Raw genomic sequence first — 22,274 nt, 5'->3', positions numbered from 1 at the left:
TATTTTATTTTCTGGTGAATATTTCGCTAACTTTTCTCAACCTCGTGAGGCTGACGGTACAATATATCACGAGATAACTTTTAGAATAATTATTGGATTGTTTTATAACGTTTCTTTCACCACTGAGACATACTGAGACATGGGATCTCGTTATAAATGCTACTACATATCCCGTTTTAAGAATTATGATTAACCTATTTTTTTCAAGCATGAGCGTGTTATAGTTCGCATTATTATATTACAGTTAAAAGAAGAATCCTTGTCGAAAAAGTTAAATTGTATATTAATTAAATTAGAAAGAAAATTGTTGTTTAATCTAATGTTATACTGTTTTGGAGGGTCAATTTATCTCTTCTTATCTGATAAATCAAAGTTAATAGGAATTTTCTACAAAAATGATAAAACTTTGGATCCTAAATATATGATCAAACAGATACACAGACAATTGCTATGAAGAAAAAAGGATTACTATGCGAACATACCGGAAATTATTGTTCGCAAAACGATCGAAGATGATGATCCACCGACAACGACTTGCCTCTCTTTGTGCGTGGCCGATGCTTTTAAGCAGATGGAGATTTATGCGCTGGTAGACGAATTCCAAGCGTTCACCGGGTAATGGAGAGCACTCGTGGAAAAATCATGCATGAACGATTCGTTCGTTGACCCCCTTTGCATCCCGCTGACTCTCGGCCCTGTAACGGCCCTCGAAGACGATTCTACCGGGACTTTTAACAGAAAATCGAAGGAGCTCGTCGGGAATGGCACTTCAGGTTCCGTTGTCCCCTTTCAGCTTCGCATACCTCTCCTCTTCGTGTCTAAAATCGGCCGAACATCGTTTTATGACCGTTTTATGATCGTTTTACGACCAGCCGATTTTTGGTTTATTGAGAAGCTTTGCAGAAGCATAATGAAACGTTCAAAATTATGAAGTCTCCGAGATTAATCCTGTAATTTTATGATCTATAAATGTTCAGTTATTTATTTGTTCACGATCATTCTTTACCAATTAACATATTCACCGAAGCCTTTGAAGGTCTTCCGTTCTTTCTTCAAAAATGTTTCCGTTTTATGTAATAACGTTCGTTCCAGCACACTACCCGATATTTCGTTTATCTTCTTAAGCCATTTTATCGAAACGCACACACAAATTGCAGCAGTTGCATCTGCAACATTACCAAAACAATTAAATCGACGCAAAACTTTCATCAGTAGCAACGAATATATTAAATTCTCCGTTTCTGCAATCTCATCCGATTAAAAATTTAAGCTTAAAAAAAGTTAAAAATTGCGCTTTAATTCCGTCGCTCTCAGAAGGCGTGTACGATCTTCTGACAAACGCTAGACCGGAAACGGCGCTGCATTTGCATTAACGCATCAACAGTTTCAAAGTCTGCAGACGACGAGGACGACAACGATAATTCTAGCCGTATTTGCAGGCGTATTTACAAGGCGCAGGGTGGGCCGCGTTTTCTACCTCGACGGCCAATATACAAGAGTGCCTTGTACATATGTATTTCCTGCATAATTTTGCACCAGCCTGGCCGTGTTCTCACTATGCGAAACTCGCGGAAGCCCTCGAGATATCCGCGGAACTTAATACGCTGCACGAGCTTAACTCGTTGTCACTTTTCCGTTCTAGCATTCTCCGACGTGAATCTCGACCTTGTTGGCAATATCGAAAATTAATCAAGTTAAGGAGCTAGATGATCTTGAGAAATCTTTTACGAGACACGAAGAAGGAGTGAAGATTGGCTTTTGATGTTGGTCGTTCGGTATAGGATGAGAAAGGATTAAGGTGTCTGGACGAGCAAATGTTTATACGGTAATATTTAAAAGACTGTAGAAAGAATTTTATTATAGATGAGATTTCAATTATTGTACGATATATCTGTTTAGTAATATCGTTCTATAACAATTCAGTTTAATATTATTGTTGCCATAGCAACGTTACTTGCATCCTTTAGGAACGATCATTTTTCTACTTTCCAGTCAATATCGAATAATAATATAGCACTTAACTGCGCTATTTACGTTTAATTTAATGAATATGTAAAATAAAAAATATGTACTAGACTGAAATTTCATATAACACAAGCGTTAATGTTATTCCATTTGATAATAACTTTTGGATTAACATAGCTATTAAATGATAAAATGATACTTCGAATGTCAAAAAATATCAGATTTAGGGTTTAGTATACTCATTCGTAAAATTTAATCAAACCAGCAAGTATTTCGATAATCCCCGAAATCAAAATAAATCTTAAATTATTAGATCGTTTTGAATCGTCGATTGAATTTTCCATTCTCCGTAAAACACACTACCCTCTCGCAATTCTGAAATTCACCATATCCTTAAACCTCCAGCTAAGAAAACCGGCTGATCAAAAAGACATTTCCTGTTTCCTTGCACAAGGTTAACGGCCCTCAATTTTCTTTCACCTTTGTACACGAACTGAACGAACGCAAAACGGTCGTTCTTGGTTATTTTGGCCGTGTATCAAGGAAAGAAAGCGTTCGAACAGTAGCGTAACGAGGTACACAGGCCTTTGAAGTACATTGTTTTCCACCTGATTTGTCTCATCCCCCCTGTTCCCTGGCTTTTTCACCACCTAATTATCGGCCCGAAAAGCTCAGCTGGACGTGAGAACATCTGAGAGCCTTCTTCCGCGTACATAACGTGGAGCAACACGCGTAGCAACGATGGGCCCCCCTTTTTGCCAGATTTTCGATAGCCCTAAAAGCGTGCTCTCGTTACGATGGGGGCAGCCCACGCTAATCAGGATCAAAGTTAGGAGCCGCGTTCGAAAACGGCAAAGAGGATTTCGATGCTGGACCTATCGAGCCGGTACGAATACGGGCTATTCGCGTTCGTGATCTTCGTTAAATTGGCTAATCAGCTAATCCTGTCTTTGATTCGCTGGGTATCGGTTAGTTGGTAATGGCGAGGGTGAATCGAGAGACTCTAAGTTGTTTCTGGAGTTCATGGAATTTCATCGTGTAATACATTATGGCATTGAGTTAAATATTTGCAGGATTATTTATTTTGTTTAGTATTATCTTATTTAAAGTAGATTTAATGTGGAAGAAGAAAGTATATGTATATATTACGAAGGAATTGAAATAAAAAGAGAATATTTTTGGAGAAGAAGAGATAGCAGGGGGAAATTTTTAGATTGGGTAGATATTGAAGAACAATGCACTAGATCTAATTTGGGAAAAGAAAGTATTCTTTTGGGGAAAGAAAGTAATTGGAAAAAGAATTGAAAGAAATGTAAGAGAAATTTGTTTTGAGAAGAAAGGCTAGGAAAAATAATTTCATAGGATACTGCGTTAAAGACCTGGGATATGACTAAGATATGAGTTATTAAAAAGTTCTTTATTTCTTTTTTTATTTTTAGTGAAGTATTTTATGGAAGAATTGCATATTCAAAATATACGAAATGTCACCATCCTCCAACCATGAATCTCTCTATGTTCGTTTATCGAAGATATTAAAATTTGCAAAGTATGTTAAATGAAATTATTTAAATGTACTTTAATTTAGCAGAAATGAAAATTTCCATGTTTGCCAAATTCCATTTGGTCAAATATGTTAAATTTGAGCAGACGTTTAGTTACATTCTGATGCGATCCGAATGTTCTTCAAGCGGGCCGACCAGAGCAAGCACGTGTTGCATTTCGGTCGACGTGAATGCCAGGCGATACTCGCTCTTGCAAATAGTTTACATGCAAACGAGTTGGGCGTGTTCGTGCATGTGGAGCACGTGTATATTTTAGGTACGCGTTGACTAACTTGGTGCATTTCGAGTAAATTTGGAACAGACGTTCAGCATAGACCGAGTGAACGTCTGTTATTTTAATTATTACTCAACGCGAGCACCTACTCGATAATTTCTACCAATTCCCTTCATCTTCGTGTTTAATCAACTTGTTAGTCGAAAATCGAATTTACAAAGGAAAATTTGCGATTACTTGTCCGCTACAAACTAGCAAATTTTTGACGAATAAAACATTATTTTTATTCTTATTTTTCTATTTATTTATTTTTTTAACAAAGATATTTCATATGGTTTAGAAAGGAAAATAAGAAAGATAAGGAAGATAGTTATCAACGTGAGCGAAGCACTGATTAATATTAATGGGACGCGAGTCAACTTGCTCTTCCGGTTCGCTACAAATAATAGCCGTGATGTCGCATTGTTCTATAGAAAGCGACCGCTGGCATTGCACATCGATGGCTGTGAGGCAATTCGCCGCGACCATCATCCCATTTGCACAATATAACGATACCGTGATCGTAATAATCGAGTTCGATTCGCGTTACTGGTAATTAATGTTAACATGCTGGATGATCGGCTGAATTGTAACGAGGTTACAGGAAGTTTGCTCGTTATAACGTACCTACCCTTCTCATCACAGAACTTTTCATCATTAAAATAATTTTTAAATATCAAAAGATTTGAATTGACAAATTGAAAGTTACGTTCTACTTTAAATTTTAATCTTCAAATTTCAGGATAATACAAATAAAAATAAAAGTTATTGCTACTTGTTCTATGTATGTAATTTACTGCTCAAAGATACTCAGATACTATTTGTCTTCATGTAATTCAATTACAAACTGAGAGATGAATTGGCAAGTTAAATTAATTTTCGACTGACGTCTACAATTATCAAGATCATAGAACTATTTCGTTGTTTGACAAGCACTTAATCTCCAAATTCTTCAATTCTTCAATTACAAGCAGATTGTACAAAAGCTCCTCCAAACCGATAGAAAAATGTCCGATATTGATCCAAGCAGTGATATTAATATGGCAAATGTACCTATGTAGCAGTAAATATATTTCGTGGCTAAAGTTCGAATAAATAATTTTACCTCTAATTACACTCCGCTAGGACTCGCGTCCTATTACTATAAATCGATCATAGCGTCTGGATCACTTCCAGCCGGTATAATATCTACCTGATCAAAGATTTTCATTATTCAAGGCCATCCTCTTCTCCACAAGCCACACCAAAGATTCTAGCCACCACTCTCTACATTCCCATTCCTTGTTCCAACGAACCCCATCGACCTCGACAATCTCCAGCAGCTATCAAATAATTTCGACCAATTAACGACCGAGTAATTACAACAGCCTGTAAAATTGCGATACCGACACGCAATCAGAATTTTACGCGGATCGATCGTTGTCGAGGCAAGAACAGTGGGCCAAGAAAACGGGTAGTAATTATGGCGATTATGGTATCAAAGGAACATACGTATACGGAATACCGATCGCGATCGCAGATTCTACAGCCGGTGCGTTTTAACGTTCGTCGAGCGGCCGTTTTAACGTGCGCACGGCGATTTATTATCACCAGTTGACACGTTGCTATAATTTACCGCTACGGCAGCAGAATATTTCTTAGATCCCGGATACCAGAGGGAAACGCGAAACAAACTGGCGATGCCCGGTCGGCCAGGACTAAGCGTTCATCCTACTTGGCGAAACGATATTTATAACGACGATTCGTTACCGTTTGTACCGGTGTGTTTTATTCGCCGCGATACTCTGCGTCGACCTGTAACTGTATTACGAGAAACGACCGGGTTTCCATTCGAGAGAAAAGTAATCCACGTTGATGAAGCTTGGTAAAAGTTGTGCAAGTAACACGTGACCTCTTTCAGTCCGCTACGATGGCGACGATGGGAAAAAGTGGATTTGTGACTATTGAAAAGATGATACGTGGAAGGTATATAGCGTTTTCTCTTTTCTTCCTTTAGATTTAGTGGTTTATACTAGTTGGATTTTTACGTGCTTAAAATCAAATGTAAAAATGTAGGGAATTTACATATGAAATGGGCTGAAGTACTAAGAACTTCCATAATAAATATTTAATCCTTTTTAAATAAGCAAAATTCACTTTCGTTGTCCGACAAGTGTATAAGTGTATGATTCTCGAACGTTTTTAAATATGACAAGTTGTTACTTAAAGTTTTCAAAATAGAGTATTCTTTGATATAAACAAAATGTCGCGCTTATCCAAAAAACGTGTAAGTTTAAAGCTTCGATATTTAAATCTTTCGATGGAACATCTCGATATTACGTTCTTACTGAAAGATAAGAAGAAAGATGTAGAAATGGATATTCGATTGTCCATACTAGAATTCAAATATGAAGCAATTCTTTATTCGAGAGAACTCCAATCCCTGTAACTCTTCAAAAAATAATCCATTTCCACCCTACATCCGATAAATCTCCCTTAAACCGCTTTCGTCTGAGTTCTGAAATGATTTCGATAACCCAAAGTCACATTACTGAAACCAAATTAAAGCGCAATACTTTCTCCAATAAGTTACCCATACGGAATACTTTATCCAACGATAGGAAGCCTGCGTTAAACGCGTTTGACGAGATTTTTTCGATTTCTGACGCTCTGCGCGCGACTCAAAGGGAAAATAGCTCGAATGGGAATCGCCTTTTCCAGCTCTTGATCGTTCGATTTTCATTAGCCGCGCGCCGTAGGAGTGAGACGAGCTTTGCAGAGGGCGGCGGTGGCTTTCCTCTCCAGTTTGGGGTTCGCCTTTAAAGCCGCTCACCAGCATTTGCACGCGGAAATTAAAAACGCGTGTCGGCGACGTGAACGCCGCTTTGATTTTACGGTTTTGCATCTGACGATATTGACTAATAATTCATCGAGAACCGAACATGTTCAACGACGATACGTACGCCGTTTTCTATTGGGCGCTCAGAAAATAACGTCCAGTTTATTTAAACGTAAATCAGGCAGATGGCCGTTGCAACATGTCTCGGACGTATGATCAAATGATACTCGGGGAAACGATCGTACCGTTAGAAATTCCGTTTATGGTCGTTTCACTTGAGTTTTCATAGCTCTAATAATGATAGGTTATTGGTGTATTCGTGCTTTTAAAGAAAAATAACAAATATAGAGGAAGTATAAATAGCAGTAATAGTAATATTTAGCAAAAAATTTAGTTCGACATATGAATCGCTTAATAGCCACATTGATCGATTCTATAAATTAAAGAATATAAGAAAGTGATGATATGTAAGAAAACCTTTTGAAAAGTGTTCTTTAAATTCGCCTTATAATTTGCCATTATTTATGTTATCCTCCGATGAATGAATTTATGAAAGTCCTTGGTTTTTTTAGAATTGAATATTCGTTATGTACTTACATGATAGCAATAGAAAGTAGAATTGATCGAATTGGCTTCCGAAGGGCTCATATGTTAATCATTTAATTTACAATTTATTAATCTCATCCCTATTCTGACATAATGATGACGAACTAGGTCGTTTTATAAACGTTACTGATAAAATAAATACGCAAAATAACGTGACTTTTTAACACTTGTTCACTTTACCAGTAGAATAGTGCTGACACGGTCAAGTTCCTCGACTACTGAGTCAGACATGTGATAACTGAATCTGTTAGACCATCTGAACCCGGTTTCTAACCTAAACGAAAATCCTTAAAACACTTTGAATATGTACAATATATACCATTTCTTAATTTCACGCAATCGATCTCTACAATACTCTCATTGTGTAATATTATTTCTTCGATTAATTTTTCAATATTATCCGATAATTTTCGATATTAACTGATTACAAATTGTTTACACTTGATTACAAATCGTGTTGATTACAACTGATTAAAAATCATACTATGGCCAAGGAATACTTTCAACCAAAATTAGCTTGATGGTCAAAGAACTTCAGCGTTTCTTCCTATACAAATCACCGTTAAAATTATGCCCATTTTAGTGTTCTAAATCACTCGAGAAACTATCAAATTGCTCGAACTATTTGATCAAACAAACTGAATCTTTCCCACGCCACAAATCTGCCGACTCGTATCTCGACATTTCATTTCACGAGTTCAATTAATCTTCCGAGAGTTTCCAGCAACGTGTATAAATGATTCGTAAATCCTCGATGTTCATTAAGATTTATGGGTAACGCGTTTTGAAGGAATACGCGAGCCGAGCGTTTGCACGCGTCGAGACGATGAAGAGAGAAGGGGATGATCGTGGAAGCGAGAGAGGTTGGTGTTAACCTGAGGCGTTCGAATTTAGAGGCACGAATGCTTCGCACGTATTTCGACACCAAAGAGCTGTTGTCGTCTTTAGGGTGAGTCGCTTTGCAGTAAGTGGCAGCCGCTCTGCAAAGGACACCCTTGCTTCGGGCTCTCGCGTATGCAAAGCGATCATATTTCGCGTCGAAAGTCTATTAAATCTCCGTACGAGAAGCCACAATCCGAACGATATTTTCACTTTACGAATTATCCCATTTAAGTCGTGAGTTTCGCCGGCTTCTTCGCGATTGTGAACGCATTCGTTCGATATCTCCCTTCGAGTTCGTTTGATTCGGTCTCTTACGGATGGAAAAAATTCTTCTAGTTGGCAGATCCACTTTGATGTTAGAAACAGAAAAATTCTTTCAGTTATTGTTGTTCCTGTCTACTGGTAGTGGTATAAAGAATTTTTAACTTTCGATATTGATTCGAAAGACAAAAATCAGGTCAAGAAGTCTTCTTATAATAGTAAATTATGCAACAGAACTTTGATTGTGAAAACTTCAAGGGTATCCGACAAACTGAAGCCGATAAATTCTTCAAAATTTTGGGATTTTTCAACAAATTACACGAAACTTGAAATAGCATTGCATTCTCAGTGATGTTTCGGAACATAAAAATCGAATTCAGAGATTTTCGTGTAATAGCACATAACATAAAAAGTTGTATCTTTGAAACCTTGAAAGGAAGCCTCTTCTCCGTTAAACTCAAACCAATGAATTCTTGAAAAAAAAACGCGAAGTTTTAAAGAGGGTCGTGCAATATTTAAAACAACGTGTATCTTCGTCGTCTGGTATATTAAAAATCGCGTAAATCAAGTCGCGGAACGTACGATAAATGTTAAATAAAATCTGTGACAATTAACGGAACGAACACAGTAACATGAAACGTTTCGTAGAGAAAGAGAGAATGTTGGAGGGTCTGGACGCTTTGCTCGACGTGTCGCTGTTTAGAGACGAGTTTCACACCTTCGTTGACGTCGAAATTGAACGGGCGCGTCAGCATCAGACGGCGACAAAGGAGCGCCGCGATGTCGGCGCAAATTTCCCGACGCCAGCGTCGCTTTGGCCGAGAGCTGCGTGTTCGACTCCCACCCCTGGACGAACGCGAAACGATCGTAATTTCAACTAACAGCTGCTCGGCCCGACGCGTCTCAACGAGACACGAAACACCCTTAAATCAAGATCTTGCCTAAACACGACCGTTTGAATAGTTCGTTCTCGTTGCTCCGTCTCGAAATAGACGGCGCCTCTCTCATATCCAGTTCGTTTCTGTTACGTGCTGTAAATGGTGAAAGAATCCTCGATTATGGTAAAGTACATGTGTTTGTGCGCGAAACAAATAGGGCTAATTAATCGGAAATAAAAGAGAAGTTCGTACGTTTGCGTGAAAAAGTACTGGAACTTCAATTTCTTGTTTAACCTTTTACATATCTATGTATCTACTTATCTATTTTGTTTTGGATTTTGTTTATTATCATACAAAAGGATAGTCTTGCTATTTTTCGAAGTACTTCTACTAATATTGAATACTTCTCGTGTACGTTCTCAGACGAAGTGATAAAAGTGATTAACGATGATAATCATGGAAATTTTAGAAACGTAATATACAGGGTGGTTGGTAACTGGTGGTACAAGCGGAAAGGGGGTGATTATACGCGAAAAAAGAAGTCGAAAATGTAGAATAAAAATTTTTCGTTTGGGGCTTTGTTTTCGAGAAAATCGACTTTGAATTTTCGCTCGTTATAACGGACCTCACTGTAGATCATTGTCTCGATGGAAAAATTAAAAAAAAAATTTTAAAAAATTTGTTATTCTATATTTTCGACTTCTTTTTTCGCATAGAATCACCCCCTTTCCGCTTGTACCGCCAGTTACCAACCATCCTGTATAAGTATTGGAGTGTAACATAAATTCGTTCTGTTCTTATATTCATTATATGAACGAAGACAAATGATAATTACATGTAATAATTACACGCAAATAAAATAGAAACAACAAATTCTTCTAGAGGACGTGACACATAAAATTTGGCGAACTTGTCTCGATTCAAAAAACTACAAGTTACACGTGGAGTTCGAAATTACAGAAACTTTACACAGATCGAGTCCCTAAGATGGTCAGAAAAATCTTCTTTTTCCTAATAATCAACCAGAAAACCAATCACCATCGGAATTTTGCTTTCATTTAGCAATAAGAGGCAGCTGCATGCCAACTGACTCCATTCGATCGATGTCTTTCATAACGATCTCAACGAGTCGTTCGAGCGCGATTTAATCTTTTCTGAGTGAGTCGAATAAATTCATTCGGTCGAAATTAACATTCCCCGAGGAGAAGATCCATCGACGAGAAGATACGAGCGTAGTCACAGGCTTTTCTCTTCGGGGCACAAGAAAATCGGCTCGGGCTGTCGTCCCGTAAACGTTCACAGGATCGAGTTAACCGTCTGATTACTCGAGGGCGGCGTGCACGGGACCTTACCCTTGTTCCCGTTCACCTTTATCTATCCTCTTCCGACCTTGGAAAATGGACGTTTGCAATTTAACGGAATCTCTGCATATAGAGTGGCCTCATCGTCGCGGTTCTATACTCTAAATGACGTCCCGGAAGTCCCTGTACTAATTCTATGGGTCTTCCAATGGTGACGCCCTTTCGTCCATAGTGTAGGGTGAACGCGAGACAAGGGCCAGTTACACAGGGGTTGGCTTGTTATAATTGCGCCAGCTTTCTTCATGGTGCACCTGAAAGACCAAGGAAACAAGTATCTTTCTTCGTTGCAGAGATCCGATGGATTTAATTAATTATGAAGGAATGCGAAGAAAGACGAGGATCTTTCAAAGAAAGCATTCTACTTGAGCATCTGCGAAGGAATTCTTGAAATGTCGGTGGAATTAGAGATAGATGACGGAGTTTAACAGGTTCACTGATGTGAATGCAAGACGCACAAGTTACGTGATCGCAACGAAATTTGTATAATAATTATGGCAAGCATATCCGTAAAGTTTTACAATATGAACAGAGATCTCTGCTTCTCTTTTGGGATTCGTTTTATTTTTCAAGATGCATCGAAAAGATTGAAGCTCCCGTGTTCTTTGTCTTTCAAGTGAAGTTATATTATGCAGATTGTTAAGAAATAACAATTGGGTAGACTAAATTGAATGGAGAACAAGAAAGCTTACTTCAGTTTCGAGATGGTTGATAGGATATTTAATTAAGAAAGATATTATTGTGTGAAAATTGGTGAGATTGAAACATTAATTTGGCAAGTTGTACTCGAAAATAGTATTTCGTGTAATGCGTTAATGGATAAGCGATAAAGAATCAAATATTTTAGGGGAAATTCGGGGAAAAGGGAACAAAGGGTGATATACAACTCGAAGCCAGACAAAAATTACAGCGAGGGTTGGCCAAGCCTTAAATCTTTTCTTGTTTGTTCTGGTCTTGCCGACTCATAATTATTCACAGCGTAGTACACGCCATAAATCCAAGGGAAACCAATACTTTCCCGATAATGTCAACCATGGTCATTCTAGGAACCCTTTAATACAGATTTACAAGTATACGCGAGCCAACAAGGAAACCTACCCCAGCCTGTTTATATAGGGTGTATTACGAATGAATCCGAAACAAATGAAACTCTCTCGCAAACGTACACACTTCTACGATTTAACTGCATTTTTCTCCAATTACATTTCTACTTTCGATTCATAGCGCGAAAAACTTTATATACGTTATCAAATTTTCAACAAATCTTCTTAAACAGTCATTAAAATATTCAGTTTAAAGACTACAAGGATAATTCAAAGAATTAAAACGAACAAAAACGGGGCAGCTGTGTACAATAGTTACAAACTAAAATAATTTTCATAATCATTTATTAGCAACTACAATTTTCAAACCTCCGCCCTTCTTCTATTTTTACACGCTTCGTATCGCATAAAAACTCATACCCTTGCTAAGCACACAGAGTAACGAATGGAACATATAAAAAAGAATCGCTGAAGCTTTTTATTTGTCCTCGTGGAACGGTGGTCGTAGACACGCGGCACACCCGGTATAATTTCGTTGGTTCGCGACAAACAATAGCCAAGCGTGCTCGTGGAGCAGCAAAACGTGGACTCGAGCTGGGAGGGGTTGGAAAGGGTGAATTGCAGCTACGTGCACCGGCATACGAATCATCCCTTCGCGTGGACCGGCGCACGGGCGCGAAACGTCGTTGCCTGGCTCGAGGGCCCCTGAAACCGTCGGCGTCGCCTCGAATCTAATAGATCGCACCGATACTTATGGTCAAATCGCGACCAACAGCCCTTCGAGGCCCAATGCTCATTAGCATTCCGTTCGAGCACAACTGAATGAGTGCTTTTGATAATCGGAAATACCCGCTCGAAGACGTAAATTAGGCGAGGGCGGTGCCGTTATTATTGCACCGCGCACAGGGGTTACCGGGGCGAAAAGTGAAAAGGGTGGTTATGCGGAGACCTTGAGGACAGCTGGCTTTACGATTCGGACGTGACTTCTCAGGTGTTCTTTAGATGATGGAATTTTTCTGGGCGGTTGGAGCGCGCGGTGCACTTGAACCTGGCTGGTAGGGAACTTGGGCGGGAAGATTGGAAATTTTAATTGGGATCGAGGAAGTTTTGAGATTCTTCGAATTTAGTGAATTTTAGAGGTGGAAGGCGGGTCGAGCGTTCTTGACGAGGTTTGTGAAATTGTTTTTGCCGCGTTGATCAGATCGGTGTATCAATTTGTTAATAACTTGACAGAAGTATCTTGTCAGATGCAATAGCTTCTTTATTTGCGGCGTCTTACTTTTTTATGTGTCGTTTCGCATTTCTTAAAGACGAATTGGAATATACTTGTAATGTAAATACATTTAATCACTTTATTTCTTAACCATTCTATCGTGTGGTGTTAAGGCTTAGAACTGAATATCTTTTTTATTGTATTCTTTATATTAATGAGACGTATGCGGATTGATTAATTACATTTATTTAATAAATGCGGTTAAATCACTTAAGAACTAGCGCGGCGATTTGTAAGAACTAAAATGTAATAGAAAATTATGTATATTAATTTTTACTTTTATTATATAATATCCTTGAAGTTTTTCGATCTATTTAAGGGATGATTAACAGGTTAGAACGGAAAATATTACATCAAAACCGTCGTTAAGAGCTTTCACCGATGATTAAAATATGCAAAATTTATGAAAATTTTCTTCGATAATTCTATCCATATTTAAGCTGAAAACTGTATGACGGAATGTATCAGAAAATATCACAAAATATCGATTTTAACTATCAAATCGCCTATTCACAACAATTCTATTTTATTATTCAATTGTCAAGTAATGTTGTATCTTCTATTACAATGTCGGGCTAGCAATTAAAAATCGTTTCTTAAACTGAACGACAGTCGAAGTTCTATTCGCTCGAAGTTCAAACTCTAAAATGTTATCTCATGGAACAAGTTGACCAACGATTGGGTTCTGAATCGCGCATAGATCGGAAGCTTACGGTCGAGCGTTTCTCAATTAACTTTCGCGGCCACAAACGCAACGGAACTGGAAACTTTCCCTGTAACTTTCAGCAGGATTTCCTTCTCCCGCGTAATTCCTGTTGCTCGAGTTTTAAGCTGCCTTAACAGGGGCTTAAAGTTCCTCGAGAGATCGCACTCTACGTGTACTTAGAGATTACAAACACGCAGATGCCGAATTCCGTTTTTCCAAACTGAGAAACACACAATTTTTTCTTCTCTTTCTTATGAATTCGTAACTCTGATATATAGGTCTATTAATAATTCTAAAATTATTAGAATTAATATTAACCTAATTTAATAATTTGCGACATCGATACCGATGATTCATGTTTGATGTTTCAAGTGCTTTGAAATTCTGACATTGCTTTGCCCTACGTTGATTATCGAAATACTAAAATACTTAACAGCTGTGACATTAAAATATTCAAGCTTAGCTGTTTGAGTTAAAAAAAAAACGTACTAAAGTACTGAAGCAATTGCATGCAAGAGTCTAAGAGCAGAATGAATTATTCTAAGCAGTCTGTTGGTACCTAACGATTGTCTTCCATTTCAGGAGAGCTTGGAAGAGCGGGTACAAGAACTGGAACAGGCGTTGCAAGCAGAACGTCTTGCTGCGCAACGAGACCGAGCGACGATTACGAAGTTGCAAAGACAGATCAACAAGGTGAGTCAAACAAAACTGACTCTGATTTCAAGTAATCATATCGTATAATCAATCCATGACTATCTACAAACATTATCGAATATCATATCTATCAAACATACGTAACTCACGAACAATTCTTACAATGCATAACTTATTCGTGATTCATTGTAATCACGATCAGATAAGATATAATATATTATCGGAAACATACGAATCAATAACTGAATTATCAATTGCCCATTACACAAATTAAATCGATTAATCGTTCGAAAGAAAGTGCTGATTAAAGGAAGCCAGTGAGACGTGAAAAATCAAGAGAAAGAGATTAGACTTCTTCGAACGAGTTGCAGTTGTCGTATCGCGAGTTCGGTTAAACTCAGTGAAACGTTCGCTTAATTATAATCACGTGTCTTTCCTTTCTCGCGATTTATTTCGAGTTGTGTAATTTAGATATTGCCTTGCAACGCCTGTAATCGCTTCCGTCTGGTTTATGCGACCTGCAGTTCTCGCGGAATCCGTTGAATTATCTCGCACCATTCCGCGGATTATCCAGAGACCAGTTATTTCGTGATACGCGAGAATTTAACTGCAATTGGAATGTATTAGGTAATTTACAGTGACCGTTGTGGCAGGGCTCCTGCCTAAGATCATTTTTCCAGATTAAAAACGCTGTGGGAATGTTATTTGATTTGTGTGAAAATAGCAGAATACGCGACAGTCGATTTATTAACGCACAGCAATTTATTAACGAACAGTTGAATTTTCAATTCATCAGCTCTTAAAAATAAATCTCTCTTTTCTAACGAATTAAGCTCTGATCATGTACAGTAACTACAAAAAGTATTTCTACGCGTCCTTATTTTCCAATGAAGCGTTTTCTATTGAGCCCTAGGTTTCTTTTTCATAACATCACATTTTTCTAGTTATATAAAGGTAATACTAAGCCATACGAAATTTAATATACTTGAAGCAATTAGCATGTAGATCCTCCAACAAATGCAATTGTGTGCAAATACTTTTTATAACCATCGCACTGAAATTAAAAAATTCGTAAAAGTGGCTCTATCTTTTTCCTGGCAGATTCAGATGAATGAAACCTTAGTGTGATTCTTTCTCTGTCTCTTTGTCCCTCTGTTACTCTTGAACTTTCAAGATTTTTATGTCGAACGAAGAGCTAATCATCTTCATCAATAATTCTCTACCACTTCCCTTTCGCGAAAGCAAAACATGAAAACATGAAAAACCACGCGAAAAATTCCCAAGAAACAGCCACTCTCCGGGATTCTCCTGAAATCCTTAGGATTTCACTAACAGCACGAAGGAAGCTGCGTCTTACGAAGACGCATAAATTCCCAGCAGATCCCGGATAATCCCGTATACTCCCTTTTAATCCGTTCGCGTTTCCGAGTTTCTCACATTCGAAACGGTGCGGTGGAAATTGCCCTGGCTGAAGGAAAATGATGCACGAGCGGGACCAGCGTTCGTGGTCTGTTTCTGACATCGTCAGCCCTTTCCCTTCGTTTCAACAGGCCTATAAACCATCGTGACAAAAACAAACGGGGGTAACGAGTGGAAAAATCGGGAAATACAACAGCGGAACGTAATCTCGCATGATTTATGTGCTTTCGGTTAAGTTTCCGTTAACGCCAATCTGGAGACTGACTCAGAGACGCGTTAAAATTATTTATTTCTCTTCGATACTCTGTGCGGAACAATTCCGTGCACGTGGAGAAATTGATACTGACGATTTCGATCAAACCGTAAACGCTGTGAAATCGAGCGAAGTTGTGTCCTGAAAATTTATGACCGAATTTTTCATAGTGCTGAACAAAGTGTCCATTGTGAAATGTTTTAACTTATCGGTTCATAGGTGATTACTTGGATCATAGATGATCGTAATCGAATGTTTCACTGTGGTGAATGAACTGGAGTATTTTAAACCTTGATCGGTATCATTAAATCTGTGTACATATATATATATATATATATATATATATATATATATATATATATATATATTATATTTTAGCAGATAAATACCATTAATCGTCTTTATCACACGATGTACGAAATATAAATTACAAGTTCTCTAAAATTAAATAATCCACGTCAAACTGTTATGCATCACCAAGATACCAGTTGATTAATCTTGGCAAGATTTTAATTGGCAAGAAAAGTAATTTTTAGAAATACTGTTATGTTCTTCGAATATTTTTGAGGCAATTGAGGCTAAAATCCCATCATAAAAATAAATTCATCAAAAAGGGTTAAGAAAATAGAATTAAAAGAGTTTTTGGAATTTTTGAGTATAGTTCCTAAATAAAATTTAGATATATTTAAAAGAAGTAGGAGAAAGCGATACATATAACAAACGATAAAAAAATCGAAGTTTCTTTTTGAAAGGGAAGAAAGTTAAGGAAGAATCTATAGTACAAAGTCATTTTTCGGTTGATTTTTATTTTTTCGCGGGCTATCTCCGATTATCCTTTGTACCCATTCGTCCCCGACTCTTCTTTGTCTGGCTGTTCTTGTAAGTAAAAGGCAAAAAGGAGAAGTTTAAGGAGGTCTCCTGGTAACTGTTGGTAAGAGAGTTTCCCGCAACTTGCCGGAGAATTTCATCGGAGTTATTTGAATTTCCGCATAGCTCTCGAAGCTGGAATGCAAAAAATTCGCGGGATACTTTCAGACAATTTTCAGACCGTGTCTAAATCACGTCGAAACTTCGAATTGTCTCTCCGACCAGTTTTCGCTATCGAACTTCTTTCCTGGTACCTAAAAGGCATATGAAAATTCTTTGTCTGTCTTTCAAAATATCTCATCTCTTTGACAAAATATACTAAATACTTCTCTTTCTTTTTCTTACAGGATCGTCTTAAACGCGTTAACACATTTTGCTGCTCTTTCCCCTATCTTCCTTTCGTGTCAAATTTTGTTCTTTTCTCTTAAGACGTTACAAACATTCGGTATACGACTTCGCTGTAAACGAATTAATTCATTTTCCATCTTTTTACCACGATTACCATTTGAAGTCAGTTTAGGACGACGATATCGCTTCTTGCAAATTTTGTACATACTTTTTTTTTCATTACACAATGCAAATATCCTGCATATATCTTTATTATATATAACCCTTTTATTTTTCCTTCTTCGACCATGTCGAATTCTATCATTCAGATCGGATGTTGTCTTACAATTTTCAAATGTTATTTCGCGCCACATGCCGCACCGTTCGATAAGTCAGAGAAAAGGGTTGCTGGAAAGCGACGGATGGGAGCCATGGTGCTTCCAACTTATTTCAACGCCACTCGAGTAACACGCGTGCCGTGTACGAAGTGGTTGTCGAGGAAATAGCCTATTATTTGTAACGAATACTGACTTTGCGAGATAAAATTGCTTAGGGTGGAGATTGTAAAGGGTCAGATCCAATGGAAATGTTATTCGATTATAATTCTACGTTCTTGGGGTTGCTATTAAACGTGCACCACCTAATTCTATGCAAAATACGGGACGTTAATTTTTATTTAATTGCCATAGTAATAGCAATAAAGGCAGTAAACTACAATTGGCACTGGTTGTTGTATATTGGCGTCCCATTTAATATTAAATTCGAATAGAATTTATTTTACATGAACGCAGTCGTCAAATGAATACAAATTGCTGGTTTGATGCGAATGCAATAATATATAATCTATCGTAATAATTCATAGTATTCATAGTATTTCAATTATATTGTGTTAGAAGATTCATTTGTTTTCTGTAAAATGCCTGCTATAGAATAATACAACAAACACAAATTAACGTAAATAAATAACTTCTACAAATTTCTATCGATACGTAGAGTGATTCAAATTAGTCAAAAGAAGAGGATAATCAAAAGATAGAGATATAAGTATATTCACGCACGCTTGTTGAATTTTACGAAGAAGAGTAAGAAAGACAAAGCACATTCTTGGCGAAGCAACGTTCCGTGAAAGTGAATTGAAAGGGAGGACAGGTGAAAGCTCGAGACTCTTGAGAAAACACCCCGGTTGACATTTCCAACGTGCGTATTTTTAGAGAAATGCTAATGCAACGATATTGTCAATTATGTGAGTCAATTATGTCAATTATGTTTGCCGTGGAAAATTTCGTTTTTGTTGTTAACTTTCTCTTTTAACGGAATTCAACGTGAACGCAGTGCACCTCCTATGATAGAATTACTTTTCGACCAATGTAGATTTCGTAAAATATGCAAGTTGAACGATCATCGTATTTTTTACTTAACGTCGCGTCATAAGGAAAGAATTATCGAATTCTCAAATTTTTTATTCGACGCTCTTGTTAGAAATTTTCATTCTATATTATTCATAAATGAATTACAGATATTTATGTATCGTATATCATGTATAGTAGTCTAAAGTAGATGTTTAACACACGATCAGTCAGAAAGTAGTCACTAAAAGTCATTCTTTCCGAAATTGTTCCACAGAAAACACCTCTAGCGTAAATATTTTAGGGGCTTTGCACTCGGTTCCAACTACTTGCGTGGACAATGTCTATTCGAGATCAGTGATAGGAAACAATATATCTCCCCAGAAACTTCCCTTCGGTAATACCTTCATGGGGTGCACGCTCTACCGTGATGAAATTGACACTTCGAAACATTTTCACGTTTTCATGTGGGGAAGAGTAATTTTTTGGCGGAGGGGGAATCTAGGGAGGATTCTAGTAACGCAAAGACCTTTTTAGAAAAAAAGGTGCCAGCAATAAAAAACAACGCTATAAAAATAAATAAATAAAATGAAACTGCTACATTGGAAAAAGGTTCTAGCCGTATGAAAAAAACGCAAGGATTGCAAGCAACACAAGGTTAACAAAAAAGCAGTTACTGACAATAAAAAAAAAGTTAACATATAAGACAACAAAGCACAGATGCTAACGGGGGGAATTACAGCACTAAAAAAAGATACCAAAAGAAGGAATTGTACCCATAAAAAACCAGGACCACCAGAAATAGAGGTTGATCTATCAAGTAAGAACACGAAGAAAAAGAAGTAAAAAAGTTTTTCAGACTTCGTTTCTCGCTCGATTTCGCCAATTTCCACCTATGTACCTACATCAAGGCAACAGGTTGAAGCTCCTAGAGTATCACGGTCCCACTTTTACTATTTCCCTACTACCAAGAAAACCCAACTTCTTGCTGAACATTCGAAAAAGAGGAAGCTATTTCTATGCGCACGGCCACACAAATATTGTTCTATCCTTGCCAAACAAAATAACCAACAACCCGAGTAAAACGGTTTAATGGTCGTTAACGCTGGCAACCAGCTCCAGAAATTCCTCTCCGGATAGATTTTTTCGATGTGTATACCTGCGTGCCCTTAGAACCCCTTGGCACGCAACGAATTCGACGAACCGTCGCCAGTGCGATTTGCCTTCGGTCCATTTGCAATCGGAAACGACCTTAACTTTCCTGCCGTTTGCGGCAATGCGTTCCATTAACCTAACGGAGAGGACCGTTGGGGACGCCGCGCGAACGGAAGGGAAAGTATAAGGCCGAAGGGTGAGTTTAAGGAGAGCCAGAATCTCCTTCGTGCCAGACTGCCGCCTGATCCGGAGGCTTTCGTTCAACCAAGAATCTGCGTTCTCTTTTCAATGTTCGACTTTGCCATTGAACAATAGCCATCATTTTTTCTTCTTTTTCTTCTTCTTTTTTTTTTCTTTTTGCTTCTTCCAGATGAGAAACTTCCGCCGAACAACTGCTAACGACGGATTAATATCTCTTTTAACGAAGTTGCAGAAGTTCTTTCAGCAACTTCATTATTCAGAATTACTCGTTTGCGAAAGAGAACTTGAACGTTGTAGATTTTTTATTTTTGACGATTAATAGAATTAGAAGATCTGTAGAAGTATCTATAATGAAACTTGTGGAAATATTGAAATGCAAATAATTGTATATTAGTAAGCTTTGAAGGACACATAAAAAGTAAAGTCAGTCAACGTTACTCGGTTGAAATCAATTTTACTGAAAAGATATTCTAAAATAAGAATAATAAAAATAAAAATAATAAACGAAAAAGGAATAATAATAAACGTAGTAGAAGATCTTTTATGAAATATGTTACGATATACAAATAGACAAATTTTATATTAGCGAGCTTATATATAATCGAAGATATAAGAAAGAAATAAAGTAAGACACTGTAATTAATGTATTAATGTATTAATAGAGAATAAATTTTACCAAAATATATTTCACGGAAAAAGAATAGTGAAATACCTTTTCCAGAATGGCTTTAGTAGATCGAGTAATGTTGCCAGTAAGCTCCAACGAGCAAAAGTTAAGCCAATTGAGATAAAAGTTTGAGGGTAAAGTTATATTTGCACGAATCCCTATCTCCAACCATACGGATCGCTATCGTTGAAAAAAAAAGAAACACAATTCTCCATCGAGATCGTAGATATCTGTGAAAACTAGGTCAGTCGTTGGAAGGAATGTCTCTTATCCGAAAAGAACTGGCTCCTATTTCCGTGCTTTACAGCGACTTTATGGACAAGCTCGAAATTCGAGTAGATCCGAATGGCCGTTTTACGCACGAGGTGGACGATATCACGGAAAAATGAACTTACGAACGGTGAAATGGACCGGCGAAATGGAAAGGAAGGAACTGGAAGTATCGTATAGTATAGGGGACAGATAAGATACGTAACCATTTGCACCGAAACACGCCAGGGTTGTAAAAGTAACAGAGATCGTCGATCGCGTTTTCTAAAAATGTTTTCGATTCTTTTTCATTGTCAATACTTCATTGAACGAATAGAAACCATAAAAGAATTGAGTGCAAAATTCTCTTTGTAAAACGGTAAAAGGTATACAACAAAAAATGGCTAAGATAAATTCTAAAACGCTTTACAAAAATATAAATCCATGTTGACTGCTAAAATTTTGTAGCTGCAGTATATAGTTTTATTATATCACTAGGACGATAAATTATTGAATATAGAGGCAGATTTACTGCATAAGTATAATAGAAGATACAGTAGATCCATTTACTGAAATTAAATTTTGTATATCAGAAGTCCATAGCCTACAATTTTAAGTTGTTAATTCGCCGATGTTATTACTTGATAAATTATTCTACCATAGCCAAAATGTAGTATCGAAAAAGCGTAATATCATATCAACAACTATAAGATATTGAAGTATCTAACTATATAACTACGTGTCTTCTTTCCCTTCTGCACACGGCTCTTTCCAGAATGTCTCAAACAGTGTTAGACGGAGCAGTGTTGAACGTATCAGTGCTAAGTGCAACAGTGTAAATAGTATATACGTATCGAACACTTAAGTACGCAAAAACACTCGAGTATCCAAATTATTGCAAATATCTAAGTACTTAAGCATTCCAGTTTCAAATATCTAAGGGTACACAAGTACCTAAATATTCATCTATCCCAATTAATACTCGAACATCTAACAACAGATACCTACCGAAACGTTAAACTGTAGAATCCTAGTAATCCCCCAAGTGCTCGATCACTCGATTTTAAATACTCTTGCATAAACATCTAAATATTCTATTACGAAAATACCGCATTCTCTCCAAAAAAAAAAAACTCAAACTCCACTCTGTATTCTTCAACCTTTTACTCTTCCTGGTACACCCAGCTCGATCCCCCGAGTAATGCCTACAGCACGTGGCAATCAGCTAAACAGGGTGAGAAAGTGCGCGATCTATTGGACGATCTTGTGGATCTTGGACGTATTCCATTAGCAGGGGATTTCTATTCGGACGAGAAGAATCGAACGGCGGAGACACGGTCCACGTGTACCAGGACTTTTCCCAGCCGCCTTATAACCTACAAGATCCGAAGCGTTTAGTAGACGCGATCCGGTCCAGGCCGGCGTAAATCACCCCGATAGGGAAGCGCGTCGCTACGATTCCGACCAGAAACGAGGAAAACCGGACGACAAAACGGCAGTTCACGCCGGGACCCAGCCATTCAATTAAGTT

General features: G+C 37.6%; 1 protein-coding gene across 8 annotated transcripts in view; it reads left to right on the top strand.

Moving 5' to 3' along the window:
• Window positions 1-22,274, top strand: part of LOC126871272 (uncharacterized) — a 391,282-nt gene that overhangs the window by 279,890 nt on the left and 89,118 nt on the right. For all 8 annotated transcript variants that reach the window (XR_007691603.1, XM_050629884.1, XM_050629885.1 and 5 more), the window contains one exon: window positions 14,188-14,298. Coding sequence is in view for 7 of the 8 variants with exons in the window: in XM_050629884.1 (XP_050485841.1) it covers window positions 14,188-14,298 (111 nt within the window). In the remaining variant the exon portion in view is untranslated. The remainder of the gene's footprint in view (window positions 1-14,187; window positions 14,299-22,274) is intronic.

Source organism: Bombus huntii, chromosome 11 (assembly GCF_024542735.1).
Source record: "Bombus huntii isolate Logan2020A chromosome 11, iyBomHunt1.1, whole genome shotgun sequence".
NCBI lineage: Eukaryota > Metazoa > Arthropoda > Insecta > Hymenoptera > Apidae > Bombus > Bombus huntii.
This window is presented reverse-complemented; position numbering and strand designations above follow the sequence as displayed.